This window comes from Tenebrio molitor, chromosome 1 (genome assembly GCF_963966145.1).
Source record: "Tenebrio molitor chromosome 1, icTenMoli1.1, whole genome shotgun sequence".
NCBI classification, from domain to species: domain Eukaryota; kingdom Metazoa; phylum Arthropoda; class Insecta; order Coleoptera; family Tenebrionidae; genus Tenebrio; species Tenebrio molitor.
The window spans coordinates 48,157,396-48,178,860 of NC_091046.1; the positions used below are offsets into that span (position 1 = coordinate 48,157,396).

The 21,465-nt window shown below is 41.1% G+C and overlaps 2 protein-coding genes and 1 long non-coding RNA gene across 4 annotated transcripts in view; 1 reads left to right on the forward strand and 2 right to left on the reverse strand.

The window, feature by feature from the left end:
- Window positions 1-113: 113 nt before the first annotated feature.
- Window positions 114-3,405, reverse strand: LOC138141189 (solute carrier family 53 member 1). Its single transcript, XM_069061882.1, has 7 exons — window positions 3,132-3,405; window positions 2,451-2,843; window positions 2,079-2,340; window positions 1,661-2,031; window positions 1,123-1,468; window positions 889-1,058; window positions 114-837 (listed from the first exon to the last, which is right to left on the reverse strand). The coding sequence occupies exons 1-7, from the start codon at window positions 3,198-3,200 to the stop codon at window positions 442-444; spliced, it is 2,007 nt and encodes a 668-aa protein (XP_068917983.1). The 5' UTR covers window positions 3,201-3,405; the 3' UTR covers window positions 114-441.
- Window positions 3,406-4,201: 796 nt separating this feature from the next.
- Window positions 4,202-21,465, reverse strand: part of LOC138141178 (FK506-binding protein 5-like) — a 35,199-nt gene continuing 17,935 nt past the window's right edge. Inside the window, exons 3-7 of the mRNA XM_069061858.1 lie at window positions 8,703-8,771; window positions 8,278-8,420; window positions 8,082-8,226; window positions 7,828-8,024; window positions 4,202-7,772 (exon numbers count right to left, since the gene is read on the reverse strand). Of these exons, the coding sequence (XP_068917959.1) occupies window positions 4,479-7,772; window positions 7,828-8,024; window positions 8,082-8,226; window positions 8,278-8,420; window positions 8,703-8,771 (3,848 nt within the window). The 3' untranslated portion in view covers window positions 4,202-4,478. The remainder of the gene's footprint in view (window positions 7,773-7,827; window positions 8,025-8,081; window positions 8,227-8,277; window positions 8,421-8,702; window positions 8,772-21,465) is intronic.
- Window positions 14,982-18,301, forward strand: LOC138141207 (uncharacterized). Of its 2 annotated transcripts, none has more exons than XR_011163030.1 (2): window positions 14,982-17,092; window positions 17,147-18,301. It is a non-coding gene; the product is annotated as an uncharacterized lncRNA (long non-coding RNA). The 2 variants fall into 2 exon arrangements; XR_011163031.1 differs by having other exon boundaries at window positions 14,982-17,088.

Here is a 21,465-nt window from a genome sequence, read left to right on the forward strand (position 1 = left end):
ATCTAACGTACGGCCAAAAAAAATCCGTCCCGTCCCAGACTTGGCATTTGAAGGTCACGTCGCAGCTTGACCACCGCTCACCGCTTGACTTTCGATTAATTGAAACAAGTCGGTCTGAAGAAAAATACGTTTATTTAAAATATGCGTATAGTACATAATTATCACTATATAAAGGCATCATCCTTGTAAGTATATAAATCCCTGTAAAAATGTTCTGCATAAACCTCGCTCGCTAAGTACTAGTTGACAGTTTAAAATACACCTTTTTCAAAACGATATGCTAAAAATTAAAACAAGAAGACAAACAATAAATATAAAAGATCACAAGGGAATGGTTTTCGTAGATAATACTGCGGTTTGCGAAAACATCTGAATAAATAAGTACTTTGAGGTTAAGCTGGTTGCTTATCACTGCATATTCTTATTGTTTTAATCTCGACGTTAAACCTGCATGGTAGACAGAGGAATCGTCTTAAAATTGGCGATCGACTCTTCCAGCAATGGTCTTTTCTCTTCTTTCTTCTTCCCCGTCTTCTTGATCTTACCTCTGTTAACGACCCCGTCGTCTTCGTCCATCATCCGGATTATCTGCGACTGATCGGACGAATCTATGGGAGCGACGGAGATGTCCCGAACGGCTCTGAATTTACCGCAATTGTTCAAATGTTCGTTTTCCAACCGGAAGAAGTTCCACACGAATCTCCGAAACACCTCCAGAGGGGACAGTATCGACGTCATCAAGTCGCTAGTGACGTAACCCGTTTCGGTCAAGTAAAACGACAAGGCCCAAGCAAACCGCAAGACGAAGTCTTCGACGATGGCGAAGTAGTAGAAGAACTAGAAACAGAAGTGAGCTTTGAAAAAGTCGCGAAGGGTCGAGGAACAAACCGTGGATGAGTAGACGATTTCTTCGCGGAGGAACTTGTTCTCGCCGGCCGACTTATCGAACAGGCCCCAATCCATCTTTATATCCCAAGTGTAGGCGTAGCAAGAGCTGATGATGGACGCGATGATGAACAAGAAGAGGAACGGATTCTGAGATTGATCGGTATAATCGCCTACAACAAAAAAAAATCTTACATAATATGTACGGCTCTGGGTGGAGGCTTGTCGGGTACGTACTTTTGTACATGGAACGGAGAGTGGAAAATATCACCACGAAGAAGGTTGTCGAGTATTTTCCGGCGTTGACCAAGTGAGGGAAGGCTTCTCTGGTGTCGTGGTAACGGCGCAAGCACTGCGCCAGACGTATCCAGGCTGGAATGCAGTTGACGATTGGTCTGATGATGTAGCTCCTTTCCATGCATTCGCCAGTGTCTCCGGCTTCGGTCCAGTTGTCGCCGTGAATGTAGTAGAAACAAGTCAGGAACTGGAAGTCCAGGAGGGCGTTGGCGAGGCTGTTCAACTGATCGGCCAGCCAAAAATCGGCGAAGCCGACGTGGAAGAAAGGGGCACCCAACATGCGGCCCTGAAATTGGATCTCAATTTTAAATATCCCATAATAAAATTAATTGGGCAGCGGCTGTAGCTGTTAAATCGATGACAGTCGGTGACATTTGACAAATCGGCTATTGTTTTTCAAGGCCCACCGGCCCATCTTTGTTTATTCTATGCCATATTCGAGAACGCCCTCTCTTGTCAGATGACATTTTTTACTCACACAGATCCTGACGAACCAGAACCTGGCGTCGTGTCGGAACACTTTGAGGGGGTTGATCACAAACAGGATCATTATAACGGTCAAGGCCAAAGGGTTGACGTACGGCGGGATGCTCAGACTGGCACTGTACAAGAAACTGAGCAAGCTGAGCGTCCAGACGACACCAAAAATGGCCGCCAGTTCCATCAAGTGTTGCTCGGAGAGGTGGTTCCTGGGATCGAGTTCGAAAATCAGCACGTGATTAACCCCGGAAGACCTCCACCCGTACACGTTCACCCCGATCAGGAACAAAAACTCGACGATCAAAAGCGGTCCCCTGTAGAGGCGGAATGCGATCTTGAGGCTGTCAGTTGCGCCGTCGTGGAAGATTGCTGCAAAGAGGAATTGTGGGGAGGTTTTGACGTTTTGGGGGTAATACCTGACAAGACTACCGCGATCAACAGGACTATGAAGGAACCCGAGAAGAGGCCCACTTTGAAGGTGGTCCAAGGGCTCTGCTGTTCGCCTAAAGGAGGCACTCGCAGTCTCTTCATGGCCTTCTGCCTGTCGCCGCCTTCCAGCTCGTTGGTGACCGCGCTTTCTGTGTCATTGATGAGCTTGTCGATGTCTTTGTTTGTGTAAAAGTGAGAGGTCTCCACGTGTTCCTGTCGCCATTTTGCGCCAACCTCGGTGGACAGCAACTGCAAATTCAAGTACATATTAGCACGCGCGAAAGAAATTACAATCGAAGCGTGTTCGATCAAGCTACAACGTCACTTTAGCACGCCAGGACCCCAAAACCGCCACCGACCTTATCGTGCTTTTTGAGTATCTTCCTGAAGCCAGTGTGGTTGAGAGTTTGGTAGTTTTGCAACAGAATCAAACTCAAGTAGAACTCGCTGAAAGCCAATTTGAGTTCTTGTAGCTTTCTCGCCGGGATGTGTCGTTTGATCTCCGTGTCTCTGCGCTTCCCTTGCCTGATGTGGTCCATCGACGACCTTAGCTCGCTGATCAAATTCGCGAATTTCCTAGTAGCTTCTGCAAACTTCTCTGAATAGAACGTATTGATTTTCTTGAGTTCCTTGTCGCAATAGTGGAAGAACTGCTCGTCGAAATTTGCAAAATGGCGCGTAAGTACTTCCGGTTCGACGCTCTCGGCCGAGGGGGCCTCTTCCACGGCCATGTAGAGCATCGCCTTCATCTCCTGCAAAACGATTCGATTTTGGCGCAAATTGTAGTACGGCCGCTCGCCAACAGATGACTCGCGTTTTCTAACCTCAATCCAATAGTAGTCGCAGTACAATAATTAAGAAATTTTGGGATTGATAGCGATTCTGATGCGGATTTGAATTTGGAATTTGCAACTGGAGGTCAACGTGCACCTCGATAAGAGTGCTTGAAGCCGATCGCCGAGCTCCGATATGGAGGTGAAATTGCGAGGGTGTGTGGTATTCGGTAATGGTATTTAAGCATAAACCGGGTGATAACTCACCTCGTAGTTGATGTACTGTTTCCTCCATTCCGGAGTGATGTGAGCTGTGAGGTGTTCGGCGAATTTCATGATCTGTGCATCGATAATTCGTGAGCGACCTACGAATAACTGGCTCGTTAACTGCTTGGTCGAATCGCTTTTATCATTGTTTATCGTGAACTTTTCATTAAATACAACACCAAGAATAAACAGTTAGCCTTATTTATTTATCACATAACAATTACGCTAATCAGAAACACAAAGATCCTTTCATCTTCTGCGAACCGCAAACAATTTACATTTTTTCGTACTCGAACACAGAGATTATTTCTCCTTACAATTATCATTATCAATCAGATTATTGGGTTATCAATCATTGTTCTCACATGCACGAACGAATGACTGTGGCAACTTGAGGCTCGAGTGATGGTCTAAACATCTCACATAACCTCAAACTAGAATCAAGACTTTTTTTGTGAATAATTATTCAACGAACAATAAAATCATTCTAGGGGATTTGTGACGAAACTGTGAACGTATAAATTGCACAATCAACAATCGATTCTGATGACACAAGGTTCGTGTCCTATTTTTATTGCAGATCAATTACCTATCAATCCAGTTATTATGCAAAAATCAGTGAGATACAGAATTTAACCTTCACCAACGAGAAATTGAAATTGCTGGTATTTAATCCAAGTGCCAAGTCAAATAGCAGGTGTATTTTTTTTCGTTAAATATTTACAAGTTCCTTTTATGACCCTATAAAACAATAAATTGTTAAACTAAATAGGTATGCTACTCGCATTGTAAAGTTGCAATAATTTATGAGAAATATGGTTCGCTTTAAATATTTGGAATGAGGAACAGGTCCTCCTATAATTAGCACCTCCGAATGGAGAGACACAACAGCGACAGAGGACAGAGTGTTTCTAAACTGGTTTTAAATTTGGCGGCCATTTTGCAGAGATACCACGTCTACCCATACTCATGTCCAATTTTCATTTTATACACAGCGATGCTCTTTCTTCAATTCGTCACTTGTTTTGCAGATGTCGGCGAGAAATCCGCAGGGGTGTCAAAAAAAAGTGTTTTAGTTCTTTTTCGTTTAATGTATATAGGTATATATCTCTTGTTAGAAAAACAAATTTACGTTTGTTAATGTAAGTCACCCATGATTAAAATTACGAAATAAACCAACAACAAAAATCTGAGCTTAAAATAATAGCAAAAATACATAGACTCGTATTGATATATCTTTTACAAGTATGTACATCTCATAATATTTCATAAATATTTAGGCTACACTAAGTTGAGCGACCACAGTGAACTCGATTTACAAATACATAAATTGATTGCACAGACCCATCACTTCTGCTGCTTGCTTTCAGCCACGACGATATTCGTGACCGAATGGTCCGAGGGGTTGAATACCCACTGCTTAAAACTACTCTCCACGCCGCCGTTGGTAGAGACTTGCACCACGTTGTCGTCGTGCTTCCGAGGTGGCACCGCGGGCCGACCAGCCCCGCCGAGAACCGGAAGTCCCGACGGAATCTTCGAGTTGCTGCGGATGGACGTGACGGTGACGTTCTTGGTGGGGGGCTTGATCTGGTACTTGGAGTGCGCTACCACGGGGGTGGAGTGGACGGTCGACGACATCAACTCGAGGATGTCCTTGTCGTTCTCCGTGTCGAGAATGCGCGAATCTCTCCTCTCGGGGGAAGTCGGCGGCGTCTTGGCGGTGGTCGCGATGGGTATCCGCGACTTGGTCTCGGTCTTGCCGCTCTTGGGGGGGCTCTTCTCGAAGTTGGAGCGGAGAAGCTCGATCTGCGACTGACGTTTTTCGGGGGTCTTGGGGGCCTCGTAGGTGGAGGTGGTGAAGCGCATCTCGGGAAGCTTTTTCAGCTGTTCTTCTGCGATCTCCTGGATCTTGTGCAGCTCCTTTTCGGCGTCGTTGTCCGTTATTATGATGCTCTTGGGCTCTTTGGGGGGGTCGAGGCGGTTTTCGAACTTTTGGATGTTTGACTCGAAGCTGCGCACGTTGGATTCGAAGTTGCGGACGTAGTTTTCGAACTCGTGGTCCAGGTTGCGGGCGTTGCTGTTGATGTTGGGGATGATCTCGATTTCCGATATGTTGGTAGGGTTGCCACTGTTGGGAGTGAGGACTTGGATCTCGGTTATGTAGGTCAGCGAAGAGTTACACTTGCTCCCACTTCCGTCGACGTCGTCGTCGAAGTTCTTAGTTCCGAGCGACGAATTCTCCTTTTTCGACCCTCCTGTCAAATCCACCGAAAATCTTTCCTCTTTGGACTCTGTATCGGAAGGCACCTCCAACGTCAGAGACGAAGGTCCTTGCACCACCACGTCATTGTTCAATTTATTGATCGCTTCTGTGATGGTCGCGTTTTTTATAATGTCAGGAGTGCTGATGGTGATCTTCGAGGTGTCACTGTGACTCTCTGGTTTGATGGTGCTGTCCAGAGCCGTAGTGTACAGTTCGCTCACGTCGTCCATCTTCATACCTCCAGGTTCGTTCACGTTTACTTCCAAACTATGAAAATTGTCTTCGCTTTGGGGGCGAACATTGTTCACCGTTACATTACTGACGTTCATTTTAGCATCGTCGGATTTGGGGCGCTCCAGACTACCCAACGAATGTCGAGACACTTTGATGTCGTCCGAAATGTTTGTATCGTCGGCCTTGATCAGATACCCAAAGTCGTCGTCGTTTTGGCTGCAAGCTATTTTCTCCGTGAAAATAAAATTTCTGGTCAAATCTGCGAGATTCTTGTAAATTACGTCTTGTACAGGGTTGGTCGCTCGAGTTTTAGTCTCGTCACTCTTGTTCGACACTGCAACGTTCACTGGTTCTTCACTCTTCTTAACTGGGGTGGCTTCTCTATCAGGTACATTCGAAGAATTGATTTTTTTCGGTGAGGACAGCAAGAAATCCTTCTTCTCAGGGAGCGCCGGCTTGATGGTGACTTTCTTTTCCACGCTCACTGCTTCCGCCGGTAACACTGGTTCGCTCGCTTCAAACATCGGAGGTTTTCTCTGTCTCTTCTCTGCTGCGACGAGTCTGGGATTGTCGTCTATGGGTTTCCTCTCGAAATCCGTCGCTGGTGATATGGCACTGCCGTTGGGCTTGGACTCGCCAGCGTCCGTTTCGAAAGCGGGCCAAATCTGATTTTTAACTCTCTTCTCGGGCTTGACCGGCGGCGAAACGATCTCCTCTTTGATCGAAGGAGTCAACTCCATCGACTCTCTCTTGATTTCGTTGATCTTGTTGACCAAGGCGTCAAACTCTTCGGTTTTCTCGCCGAAGTCAAATTTGACGTTCTCCAGAGACATGTTACGGTAGGTACTGTTCCCGCTCTCGTCCTCTTGATTCAGTTTCAAAATGGCGTCTTCGAGGTTGCCCCATTCGATCGATTTCTTCAAGCGGTTCCTCTGGAACGTGTTCAAACCGTCGAGAATCAAAGACAGACGCGGCTCTTTACTCATCATCACTTTCCCGAAGGCGTCTTCTTCTGAGCCCATCGAATCTTCGATCCTGCCACCTTTGCGTTTCTTCGTCAAAGTCGGTATGCTAGTGTCGGTGATGTCGAGGCTCTGGGCGCGCTCCAAAGTACCGCTGCTCGATTTCCGTGTCCTCTGGATCTTGGTCAAGTCTCCGGTGCTCGCGGTTCTTCTGTTCTGTCTGTCCTCGTTGTCTTCGGCGTGGTGTATGGTGATGTCGCTCGAATTCAATTCGATCGTGTTGACCGACGATTGGTTGTCAGTCTCAATGTCCGAATCTGAATTGTAGTCTTTGACATCGCTCTTGGTCCTCAACTCGACGTCAATTTCTTCCTCCAAATCTTCTTTTGCCGTTTTCGACACGACTTCCTCGACCTCGTCGCTAACCGACTGAATTTCGTCCAAATTATCTTTCACCACTGGTTTCTCCGCTTCTTTCAATTTCTCTTCCGGGGGTGCCGGCGCTTTGCCTTTGGTTTTCTTCGGCGTCTTGTCCATCTCGTCCTCTTTTGCTCTCCCTTTGTCTTCCGACCCTCTCCTGTGACTCCTTGCCGCCACCGCGGCGTTCATCATGTAATTAGGAATCTCTTGAGGGATCCCGTTAGCGTCCCGTTTGATCCCCGACCCATTGAGTACCTTGTCCCTCGCGAAGCTCTCCTCTTCGCTCGTCCCCGGACTCGCTTTTCTCTCCCGTTTTTTCACTTGCGGCTTCTTTTCGTCGACTTCGTCTACCCCCACCGGCAGCTTCTCTAAATTGATGTTGTTGTCATTTTGCGATAGCTCGGCGTTTTTGGGACTCCTCTCCGAAGGCAACACCCGAATTCCGAACTTTTGCAGTTTATTCTCGGTCTTTTGGACCTCAGCCTCGATTTTGGGTGACTTTTCGTTCTTCGTCTTCAGATTTTGTTGGTGTTCTGTCAACACCTTCTGTTCGAGTTGGATCTTGAGCTGTTCAGGAGTCAGCTGGGTCTTTGGAGCGCTCTTCTTCGGCCTGTTTTGTACAACTTTTGGAGATTCTGAATCTTTCCGCTCCAGCGTCGTCATGTTACTTCGAGACTTTTGCAAGCTGGAGTAGTTCGAGCTGAGGGATCCCGTGTGCTCTTCACCCCCAAAGAGTTTCCTCTTTGCCGTATTACCCACCTGAAACCTCACCACTCTTAATCCGAAACGACCAATCAACAATCAATCGACTCACGTGGAACAAATCTGTACAAGAGGAGCTCCTGTAGACTGGATGACTCGGTCGAGCTCCTTGTCCACTAGACTGATGGATCACCTTCCCCCCCCTTGCTTCGATGATTACTTCGTAAGGACTAGCGTAACTCAAGATTGTTAAAGCATCTTCGTACACCATATGCTCGAAACTAATCGTAACACTATTGATTCTATCACCTACGCCAAAAAAAAAGTCGGTCAACCTCGCTGTTCTGCAACCCTCCTCCGCCTTACCAGGATTCAATTTTCCCGATTCGGACGCAGGACCTCGATGTAAAACATCCTTTATGTAGATCCCCTCCTTCATGTTGCCACAAATGTTGAAACCTAGCCCAGTAAAATCATGACTGCGAAGAGCCACCACCTTTACTGCGTTTCCCTGAAATGAAATGAAACTCGTCAACTCGTCGAGAAAAACGCTTCGACTCACATCGATGGCACTGTCATCCAACGTCTTTCGCTTTTCGGACTTGGTGGTCAGCGCAGTCAACGGTGACCACTGAGTCCATTTCGTTTTGTTCCCTTCGAACCGCTCCTTCTCGAGCGATTTAGTGATCGGCGTCAAACCAGGATCTAGAAGAATGCAGGAGTTAATTAAAAGGACAAACGCGTTTTTCTACTGTAAACAACGGAGTCCTTGGTGCAGCACCAAGGTCATCCGCGCCAATTCTTTCGAATATTCCGCAAGTGAATCAGACGTAGAAATGCAAATTGATGTCGGCGTTTGTAAACACGACACACATCAGGTGCTTGGTGCTTTTTATAGGAACGAACAATAAAAGACCTCAGTCTTGTGTCACGGCGATGGAGTCGCCTCAGTTCGTTAGAGTACCTACTCATACTCAACAGGATTACCTTTGAAGCCTGGATTGTCGAAAGCGTACTCGCATTTTCCCTTTTCCGGGTCGGTTTCCAAGATCAGTTCTGCAAAAGAGAGAAAATTCAGTGGATGCGAAAATCTCGTGATTTCGTCCCCGCTCGGTACAATAAGTCAGTCTGAGATAGCGCCCACGACCGTTCTTGTTTAAGTATATGGAATGTTAACTGCCTCAGGGGTATATAGCTTTGGTCGAGTTGGACGGGTCCTCAAGAATATAGGCCGGCTTGATCGACGACGGCAACAAACTCTCGGATTTTTTTCGACTCATGTTAATCCGACCGGTTCAAAGATGCCCGCTGTAAACATAATTCCGCGCAATTGAACAATGAACGCAGTATTTGTGTAATGTTACGCCCTTGAGCGAGTTACGTGGTTCTGCTATTAAGAACGGCAATTAAATTAACCGAGTGAGAACGGTTACTGAGTAATGAAGTATGAACCAGGCGGCACCAGCGCAGGGGCGTATACCGGGTGCCCCAAAATTCGCGGAACAACTTAGCAGTACGTTGTTAAGTACTCGTAGGTAGTCATTAAAATATCAGGTAAAAATGTCTTAAAAAATCAATCTTTTTTTTTTGTCGAAGATATGGAGCTACATATTTGTACAGTTAATTTCAAAATTATAGAGTACACCTCAAAAATCAAGAAGTCGATTTATTACAGTTTTTTCCCCATGTAAAGATGCCTTTTTGAAATTTGACCGTCATATTTTTCATATAGGTATGGGTTAGGTATATAAGTTTGACAACATAAAATGTCGCTGATATTATAGAGCACCATGGTATTGTTTATTTTATCTCCTCCACGGTGCTCTTCGCGATCTTATAATACTATCCACCCTTCTTCTAAGTTGGAAAGAATATGCACTTTCACGTTTTCTGTTAGATTAGCCACTTTGTTTGTCAAAATTGACATTGATCATTGACAAGAAATGTAAGTGCATTTTACACTGTAGAAAAATTAGGTGTACTCTATAATTTTGAAATTACTGTACACTAAATGTGGCAAAATTTAAAAACACTCTATTGGGTGATTCACATAATGATTGTGGATAAGTATGGCAACTGTGTGGGTGGGGTATAGTTGACATTTGTATGAGATTTCTTATGCGTGCATTTGTTTTTTTTATACCATTGCGAGACTATGAACTGTCAAAGAAATGTCAACTCCATCCTACCCACACAGTTGCCATACTTATCCACAATAAATATTTATTAATTATTATGTATCACAATAGTCTGCAAATATTTAATTTTTGTTGTATGTACCTATTCATGGAAATACGAAAGAAAAATCAAAGCCATGTTGCCATACGTTATTTGAGGTATAAGATCACTTCTTGGAAATACTGGAAATAATGAACAAAATAATCGCAAACCTGATCACAATCATTCAGAATTATTATGCCACTCGCTACAAAAAGACAAATACATAGTCAAAATATTTTTTATTAGATATTTTCAAATTTAAAAGCTATGGAATTTTTTTATTATTTTTCTCGATACATATTTTCTAACATGAATTGACATGCCCGACCTGTATAGCACTGTACAGGGTCGGGGATCGTATACGCCCACACGAGAAATCGCGACTTCTAATTAAATAATTGTCGAAATTTTTCACACTTACCTGGATGTTGGTAAGGTACAGCGTGATCAACAATGACTGAGTCTGTTGGCAATGAAACAATTGAAAAATATTGGTGTTTTTCTGTTTCGTAATTGGCACTGACCGGATGTTTTAACTTGACACGACATTTAAATAAAATTAGGTTATGTCGGGTATATTTATGCTATTACAAAAATGGCCCTTTGATGGTAAACGTCAAATTCGTTGTCAAAGTTGAAAACCGGAAATGCGTTTACATTACAGTGGTACCAAAATCATTCAAATTTTCATTGCTACCAACAGATTCAGTCATTCTTGATCACGTTGTACATTTCATAATTTTTTGATAATTTTTCACTATTAACCAGTGGTTAATAATGAACAGCCGTCACCTAGCAACGAAAGATTTTCTTTGATTTCATTGGTTAACGTAGACAGACGATTTTCAATTTTCATAGCAACCGTTGAAAAATGAGAACTCGGATCGTCGCATCGGACAAAATAATTTAATTAATAATTATTATTAGAAAGGGTTTTAACGTATCTAGTAGTGAAAAAAATAATATATACACCACGGTAGAGAAGACAATTTTAAGCCTCGCTTCTTTATTCGCTCGGCTTAAAAAAATTTCTTCTCTACCTTGGTGTATAATTACTATTGTTTGTGTCTACTCTACTTTATTTCTTTTCGCCAAGAATAACAAATGAACTAGTCTATTCTCAAAAAATTATCCTTCGGAGACTTATATTTTGTTTTTTTTTTTGGGAATCCCAAATTTATTTCGGAGATTTCATAAAAAAAACTGTTGCACAATATCCAACATTTTTTCCTCTCCGTTCTTGACAGACGTTAGGCGAAGAATCCCAAAAAAATTTCTTATAGCGATCAACAAGTTTTGATTCTTTATTCCAACTTCCAACCCAAATTAACAATCCCTTTTTAACACAACGGCGACCTTCACCCGACACGCTGTCACATTTCTTCCTTTTTCCTCCCCGTGGAGCTCCTCGACTTGATTGGCACCCGTCTTTCGCGTGTAGTTGGTGGTCTCTTTAACACGATCCCCTCGGGGAGGCCCCGATCTGTGTCGATCCGAAACGTCAATCTCCTTGCACGCCAGTGCAGTTGCGTCACCTCCGATTACTTAGCGACAATGATCGCCAATGCATTATACTCGTACATTAACAATTTGCTTTAATCGCCTGCTGGAAAATCGACATAAGATAGAAGGAATATCAGCCGTGCGATGCGTCGGACATAAATAATAATGGCTGGTTTATATAGGTGGAAATATTCGCGGCGGGACCTTGAGGTGATGTTCCATCAAACAGGATCGGGTCGAGGCGCACATTAATTGTCGACGTTCTTCCTGGTGGCGAGCAAATGTAAATGCGTTTTTTGTCCACCGCCGCTTCTATTATCATCTCTTAATTTATATTCACAGAGTGGGCGAGCCCATCGTCGGGTTCTTTTCTGAAGGCATCCGCTTCCAGGTAAATAGGAAGCGTTATTACCGAATCGCCTACTCCGTTACGCAAGAGAAACGCCCTGTTGGCAAATCGGGGGAAAAACCATAGAACCGCCGAGAGTGGCGCCATCTCGAGGCCTCAAGGTCGCGCCCAACTGTCACTGTAATTGAGTGTAATTTCTGTCAATCGTAGAATGAATAATGAAGCCGAAGTAGAAAAAATGGCATGTTACACTCGTTTCACAAGACATGTTGTCGAACTCGTTCCTTTAGAGCACTCCTCACTGCGTTCGTCGTGCTCTAAACCCTCTCGTTCGACAATAGACTGTCTTGTGCTTGTACATAGAGTCCCCACACTTTAAGGAGAACACGTTGAGTCATCCAAATATGTCCGTGAAGTTTTGTCCAGTGGCGTATCACTTGCGTTCAGAAATGGGGGCATACGTTTTTATTTGAATAATTGTGACACCGCTTTTATCAATACTAACCTCGCTCAAATAAAGAAATAAAAATTATTTAGTTCTGAAAAGAACTGATTTTTAACGCAATAGAAAACAACCCTGAAATCACGAAACAACGAAACGAACACTGGAAAAGCAGATCACGAATGAACGTACGCCTCTGACGCCGCATGGTCGGTAAGCGGCTGTACCCTAGAAATCGAAAAATGGACTCGACCAACGTATTTGCATCTGCCGCGCAACTTTATTGGTGTGTTCTCCTTAAAGTGTTGGCACTCTATATAAGAGAAAGTAGGTTCGATCCTGGTTCCTAGGGGAGTTTTTGAGAGTTAAATTTGCATTGGCAGCCTGGTTCCCACAGACTTTGTGAAGTAAATGCAAACAAATCCAAATATGTAATTAACATAATATGTATTTATAATTTATTTTTCACTCTAGAAACATTTTGATAATTAACAATTTTATTTAAACACAAATAGTGCTAATTTTGACAATAAAAGTGCAGCCAATTATCAATCGAAAAACGCCCCTAGGAACCAAGATGGAGCCAACTCTATTTAATATAATTAATTTCATATGAATGTTCATCAAGTGAACTGTGCATTTGTAAAAGCACCTTTAATTTAGTTACATTACAAAAGTCACATTTATGAAGGTCATGTCCAATAAATCTTTACTTGGTAAAAATACAAAGACAAAAACAAATAAGAATTACTTTAATTTAATCAGTAAAAAGACGTAACATTGCTTTTGAAATCAGCAATGTTAAAATGGACAAAAACTGAAAAATTAGTCAAATCGGGTTCGCGCAGAGCAAGCAAAATCAAAGTTATACTGGCAGACACAATATTCGGACACCCAATAAACCTAAACCAAGTACCTACAATTATGTTAACAATAAGCAGTAACCACAGCCATAAATCACTAAACTGCCCTTGGAATTTTACAATACGGTCTATCGTAAGAAATTCTTATAAGCGTGTTTGCAATCTCCCATTGATTTACAACCAACCGACCCTTCCTATTGTGGGACTAATTATGGGCTCTTGGCTTGGGTTTATTGGGTGTCCGAATATTGTGTCTGCTACAGTACTAGCTTTAGCTTTAATACCAACAGAAAATCAGATTTTCATGGCTTGCTTAGATGCACATTTATATGAAATTGAGTATACATATACCTATACTCCAATTTTTTTTAAATCAATTGTCAAAGTGTTGTCCTGTTGGTATAAACCACTGGTTATTTGAGAGTTATTAGATTGCCAACGTAAAATGTCAACTATATGTCAGTCATTTTGATGTAAAGGCGCAATTACATTTAAATAAAAATACAAAGTTAAATGAGTTTCCGAAAACAAGGATCTAACACAACGAGAAAAATTGGCTATGATTAGATGACGTGAAGAAATGCAGACAGAAAAACCGACCATGCTAAATTGCAGTAAAGATGCACACATCATATTCGAGGTATTTTCTTTTAATATATGGGTTCGTCACTGCGAGGAACTGATTAGAGAGGACTGGAAAAAATTGATGGGAAATCTACCAATTGAGGACATTCCTCTTCCGCAGAATCATATTCGGAAGACGATTGGGGGTTAGATTCTGAAAATGAATAGGTAAACTGCTTATTATTATTATTATTATTGTTGACGGCTAACATAAACACCCATTAAATAAATTCCCATTTTCCTGTATATGTTAAGTTGCACTTTTTAGTGTGATTATCGTCTTTATTTCTTGTCTTTTGGTATAAAATTTGGTTACACCTGAAACTTTTCTGACATTTGAAAATTACTGATATAACCTCAACCCTGATCTAGGGAGATTTTACGATAGAGGTGTCCCGAAACGAAAGGTTTTAGGGTGGTACAGCCTGGTCTTTGAGGGAATTTTGACATTGACAATTGATTTAAAAAAAAATTGGACTATACTAACTTTATTTTGTGCAACTCGTATAACAATACCTATTCCTACTATTAATTGGCTCCGTTTCGCTGCCAGAGGATTACGTACGCACAGTGCGGCGCTTACGCAACACAATATTTGAATCGCGTAAATATAGTTTGTCCAACGAGAGAAAGGTTGCAATTTGAAGTTACTCCTTCCTCTCTCTGCGTTAAGGACATTTTACACGTAGGTAACATCAATATAGAGACAATGGGCCGTATCACGACACCCTTATTAAATTTAATCATGACTCTAATTACCTTGGTGACGAACTCGTCTCTTTCTCGCAGGTTATAATTGCGTAAATCTATATCTTTTTATGTTTACTTTAATCACGATTTTAGTTAACGGCAACTTTAATAACGGTGTCGTGATACGGCCCACTGACATTTAAATGATGGCTAACTTTTTTTGCCGGCCATTGTACAATTACGGCCACGGAATTTTGGCCGTGACTTGTCATTCCATTGAGTTGAGATGTAAAGTGGCCCTTAAGTAGTCGTAACCTCACTTTCTGCTATTACAAGACTTGTCATTTTGGGTAATTGTTTACTTTACCTACTTCTGGAATTTTCGCCTTTTTTCTGGCTAGACAGCCTTAGGGCGTCCTCCCAGATCGCTTCCCACCATTCAAACCTTGTGCAAATGCCCTTTTTTTCTCTCTTGTTGTGTTTCAAGGTCGCGTCAATGTCTTAGTACGTATAACTAAAGGGCAAGGAAAATTCATTTGCACAAGGTTTGAGTGGTGGGAAACAATGTAGGAGGACGCCCTGAGGCTGTCTAGCCAGAAAAAACGCGAAAATTCCAGAAGTAGGTAAATTACATACCTCATTTTGATGCTGACTGACTTAGAAGAAAACGCGCTTCCTCATTTCGTGCAATCTTGGAACAGGGATATTATCTGCACTTTATTGAAATAGGGTATTGGTAGCGTGTTCGCAACTATTTGAATGAAGTATGACATTGACAAATTTTTGGATGTCAATTCCAAAAGTCATAATGACAATAAAACATGGACTACATTCATTTTTTTTTTTAATTGATATGAAAGTGATGGCCAAAATTCCGTGGCCGCAATTGTACTATCGCGGCCAAAATACTTTGGTCGTCAATGTGACATAAATTATATTCAATTGTAAAGCAAGCTTAAGGATGTTTAACCTTATTTTTTACTGTTGTCAAAATTATTTTAATCCATCAGTGTCATACAAGTGGGGTAAATCCCAGCTGCGGAGGCAGGGTTCAAAAGCAGAAGATCAACATGGTCGCGGCTTACACAACCTTCAGAAGGAAGTAAGACGATTCTATATTTATCAAAAACTGAAGATGCTATATTTTTGACAAGAATAATTTGAAATTGTCATGTATATTGATATTAATACTTTATTTACATTTGAAGTGTCAAAAAGTGACGACCAAAGTATTTTGGCCGCGATATTACTACGAGTACCTAGTGTAAATTCTTTATTTATTTATTTACCTTCAAGCAGTAACATTTTTTGCCCTGAAATTATGCTCTAATTAATGTATTCTAGTGCATTTTGTAATGTTGGGTTACAAGTCTACAATTTAAAATCTCCCAATCTTTCGCTGGACGAAGTATACCTGTCAGAATGCGTGTGAAGTGTCCGAAGAAGAGAAAAAAACGATTGGCGTAACGCGAGTGAAAATCGTTGCGAAATGACAGGATGGCTTCGATTAGTGAAATATTGTTCGTTCACCTTTACTTGCGGTTGTTTTTTTCTGTTGTGGCCGTCGAATAATAATTGTGTTGTTGACAGCATTCGAACAGGTGAGAGGCTCGATTTGGCAATAGCGCTCAACTTTAACATGCGTGATGAGGGCTTTATGGATGTTTTGAGTGACGGTAAAGCACCGTTTATACGGGTCGCAACGGTACAGTGGCGCCAAAAAAGAAAAAACTTATTCAAAAGCGTCAAGTCATATCCAAAAATTTATCTAAAATTTATTTTCAAAACACGATCAGGAACAAGAGTTCTTTCAAAAGAATGTTGTAAGCCAGGTTACATCCAACTCGGATATCAACAGAGCTACTGAACCAACAATAAAATAAATAATACACTATCCTGTAGCAGAAACTTGTTGCAATTAACTGAGTGAGTAACTATTGATAAACTTGTTCTTAATATGGCAATTAACGCCGTATAAATCAGTCTCCTAATTGAGTTTTATTTATAACCTAACCTAACTGGGCTCACAAGCCATCTAAATGTCATTTTAAAGTAAAGTCCATTCAAAAATCAAAAAACTACCAACGTCGCAGTTTTCTCGATAATTACTATCGGCAACGCTGTTTACTGTAAAATTTGGTGAGAATTGTAATTTTGAGGTTACGTGTTTATTAAATGTCTTGTTTTTCTGGGCATGTTAAGTAAAAATAATAAGAATCAATAAATAAATAAAACGTGCTGCTAATAAAACAATATGAACGAAATTCAAAGTAATTGAATTTTATTTTGAATCAAATAAATGTCATAATTTATAGTTACCAACATAGTAGGAAAAAATATCTACCTAGGGTTTTTAAAATTTTACCAATCTAAAGCAACAGGTGGTGGTTTTTTAATTTTTGAATGGACTTTAGTTTTTTGAATGAATCTTCTGGACTGGAGAAATGGAGAAACGTTTGAGCTTTCCAAGGGCAAGAATCTTCGGAAGAAAATCAACTTTCAACAAGTTTTCCCAGAATTCATCGTTGCGAGCGCGAGCGTAGATTTAACAAAAACCAACTCAGGAAACTTCCTGCTTAAATCTGGCTCGACGTTTGTGTGCCATTGGCTGTATGTCAAACCCCGACCTCCATCTTATCTGTTGCATAGTACAAATGTCTGTTGCAGTGTTGCGTTGTTTCAGTAGGTAATGACATAACGCATACTTTCTGGTGGTGAGATCAGCGTGTGCCTTTCACAGAGCCATCGGTAGTCAAATCACGCGGTTCTCGGATAAGGACGCACTTTGAATGCATCCAGCTTGGCCACAACATGGCCATCAAGAGCGGCAGCCGTGCCCCGGCCCTGTCGTTCACGCCCGTCCACCCCGCGCATAACAATCGTCGAACGAATCCTTCCTCCGAAGTCCGAAGATGGCACAGGACAGGAATGCACCTTATCCGTTACCGCGGGGCCATAAATCACTTCACTGTTAATTTCCACGGACGTGCGCGTGCACGTGTCGGAAGTGCGGTGCGTTGTGCCGGTTGTGCGATGTGCGGCCTCTCACCGACCAACTGTACGCGGCTTGATGGGGGCGCGTTCACACGATCTCATCGCGTTTTCGGAATGCGGTTCGCGCCCAACGCGGTGTGAATAACCCAACTTATTTGGGATTAGCCGTAGCGGCTTTCTTATCGGTAATTATTTACGCGTGATGTTACGATGCCAGCTTTCATTGCGAAACCTGGACGGAAACGACGTTTATCGCTGCCGCCCCCGGTTCCGCCTGTCTAGTGTCTTGGTGTCTATAAACAAATCGACAAATTCCTCGATGCTCCGACCAAACCAAGAACCAAGGTTAGGATTTTGACGCGGCACACGGGCACAGACGAGTCAGAGAAGCTAGTCCCAAAGGCCACCGCCCACCGACGAGGGCGCTGCCACTTTAATGTTCCTTCTATAGTTGACTCAAGTTACAAAAAACCACTTTGCCTTTGCAACAAACAGCACTTTTATGGCATTAATCATCTGAAATTACTTTAAAACTGTACTTACATGCAAAATATTGGTAATTGCTCATTTTAACTACTTCTGGAAATATTCAATCCAAACTATGATTTTCTGGTCTTTTTGTGGCTTTATTTTATTCAAAAATATCGAAAAAATGCTGTTGCAAATGACAAATGGTTTTTTGCAACTTGAATCAACTATACAGTGTGGAACTGTGAAACAAAAATAACAAAATGATCTTCATCTAGCTACCATCGGTGGACATTAAAAGCTGGGACATCCAAAAAAGTTTCATTGTGTATCAAACTTTCGCTTTATCACAAATTGTCAAATTAACTATTATCACATTGACATCACTCTCTTGTAAAGTTAAAATAATAAATATTCAATGTTTTTTTTGCTACCTACCCGTTTTGACCACCAAAAAACTGATTCTGTGAATAATTACCAACTATTTAATTGGGAAAACAAACAATATCATTCAATATGAAACAAACTGAATTTTAACTTGATGGTTTTGATAAATAAACGCCATTCACCCCGTCATAATTGTTATAACCTTTTTGTAAAAAATCAAATTTAACCGACACAAATTTTGTAATTTTTGACTTTATACAATCGTCATCTTGTCCCAGCTTTTAATGTCCACCGATGGTACAGTGGCGGCCATTAATTTGGAAACACCGGCCAAATCTAGTTCACTGGATATTTCTAATATTTGAGTGTAAGCGTTATGTCATGAACTCATGTCACCGAGTCATCGTTGAGCGCATTCAACAGACTTGGCTAATTCTTTTTTTTAAATGTTCGCGATAGTCCGAATCATGTTTTTATGGAAAAAAAAATTGGAAAAATTGCCCGGAAAATTGGAAAATTCGGGAAAAACTGAAAGTGCTTTTTTCTATGGGAACGGCTGGAACGATTTGGCTATTTTTTTAAATGTTCGTAATAGTCCGAATGAGGTTTTTATGGATAAAAAAAATTAAAAAAGTTTCCCGGAAAAGTGCCTTTTTCTATGGGATATTTGTGATGGATATGCGTAATTCTTTTTTTGTTTTGTTCGTTGTGGTCTTGAAAAAGTTTTCATGAAAAAAAAAAATCGGGATAATTACAAAGGAAAGTCGGAAAATTCGGACAAACTGCAAAAATTATAATTTTTATATGCACTCTCGATTATAACTGACGACAAGAACGACATACCTACTACCTACTATTATTTTGATTTGATTCTTTTTTTTTGTTCGACATCCTCCCGGGATGGAAATAACTCAATTGAATGTTTTCAATTGAAAAGAAAATGTGTAAGATTTGGAGAAAAATGTGGAAAAATCAGCCTAAATTAAAATAAAAATTGTGTTGTTTCACGATCTATCCAACAAATGTACCTATAAATCTGATGTTTCAAAATCAAAAATCCACCACCTGTTGAATTATGTTGGCAGAAAAAAAGAAATCCCTAGAAAAGTTTAATTTTTTTGGGTTCGCCCAACCTTCCGCCAAAATTTGACCTTCAGTTTGTCACAAATATCAAATTATAAAAATGCCTCGAAAAACAAGGAATTTTTTAACCGGTAAATTAAAGCAAGCGCTCATTAAGTGCTTCGAAGAATTTAAAAAACACGATGAACTACGACCAAAACGACTGTCAACAGTTTTATTTCATAACGCCACGTTTTTTTGACACTTCCAAACACGCTAAAAACAAAAGTTGGCGACGTTGTCGGTTGTACTTTCGAGGTAGAATGCAGTGTTGGTGGATTTTTGAATTTGAACCAAATTATACCTAGTTGTTTTATTTCTATTCCAATTTATTTGGCTACGTGCACAAATGTCATTTGACAGCTGATTGTCAAATTGTGAATCAAACCAGAGATCAAACCAATCGGATTGTTTACTTGAACATCGATCTTGCAATCAAAATCGAAATGTAAATAAAACAGCTTGAGATTCATGTGATTTCAAATAACGTGGCCACAGTAAAGCTAAAGCTTGTTTGACACGATGCTAAATTTTGTTGGAAATTTGTTAGAAAATGAGGGAGGACCAATGAACTATCAGGATCTGACAAAGACAGACTATGATCCTGATCGTTCATTGGTCCTGATCGAGGGTCTCTCTCATTTTCTACAAAATTTAGTATCGTGTCAAACTACCTTTAGATTATAGTGACCGGAACGCTTCCGTATCTCGAACCATGCCACGTCGCCGCAAAAAGGCCTTGCTAATTATAGTGACCATAACGTCGCACTGACATAGTGGGAATTTCGGCAGTGGAACAGCCCACAATTTATTTCTTTAACCACTGTCGCACTGTCACCCCACTTTCATATTCTGCTTTCTGATTGGCTATTTGTTACGGCTTCAAGGCCATTTTCGTAACCATTCCGAATCCATATAAGATAAATGTTGGCGAAATTTCGTACGGTAACAATATGATGCGGTACGATCTACGGCTACTATACAGTGTTTTTCTTTTGGTTTTCCTCTTTTGTCAATTGTATTTCACTATTTCTCAAAACTATTTCCTATCTGTATTAAATGTCGAAGTGACGTAGATATCTACGCGTATAATATACAGGGTGGCAAAATAATTCGGAGTATATTTCGTCTCAAATAACAGTTAACTTTTTAGATGGCTTTTACCGTCAAATTAAAATCCAATCAGACTAATAAATGACAATTATGGCGTTTAATTGACAATTTTAGTTTTTAATATTGTATTGCAACGACAATTTAGCGGGGGGGCTGTCGGTGTTCGTATTAGCGTTGAAGAATCAGTGAGTAGAAAGCAACAGACATGGAAGTTTTTTTTTGCGCATTTCTTAATGAATTGAGATGGATTATAGCCGCATTAAGTGAAGCAATAACACGTTGGCGCTTGTCACAAAAGAGTCAAATCTAATTATATGTACTTATAAAATGTATTAATACATAATGCGAAGGCAGGGACCGTTGAACGCTGTATGTCATTTGGAATTACTCATTTTTGTTGTTCGAAAAAAAAAAGTGGGCAAAGTATGCGGTCCAATTGATAAATTCTTAACTCCGCTGTGTTCGACTTCCGTTTCCGGTCGTATGGACGATGGTTATTGGTTTATATTATCAATTTGTGCAACGGTAAATACTGTATACAGCAGTATACTGCAGTATACGTATATACTCCGTACGGTGATAGATTGCACGTTTTTAAATTCTAGTTCCAAAACATAAACCAATGAAAAATACTAAACTCTCCATCTCAATTGTTTCACGTTATGTAGAAAACCGTTGTATCCCTGCAGATTAATTCCCGCCAAACCAGTTTCTGTGTCTGTCTTCTGTCAAAAAACGTGCAATCTATGAGAGTACGGAGTATACCTACCTATACTTGGGCCAACCAACAGATATGGTAATAAAAAAAAGGGGATGTGGCCTAGTTGCGTAGAACGATATACGCCGAAGCCTGTTTCACAATGAAGCAGGTTCTTTGCCATTTGTCGTTCTTATAAGTCTTGAAAAAAAACTATTTTGTAATACAAATCGAAAAATGCCAAGGAAAACAAACAAACATAAACACGTGGTCAAACT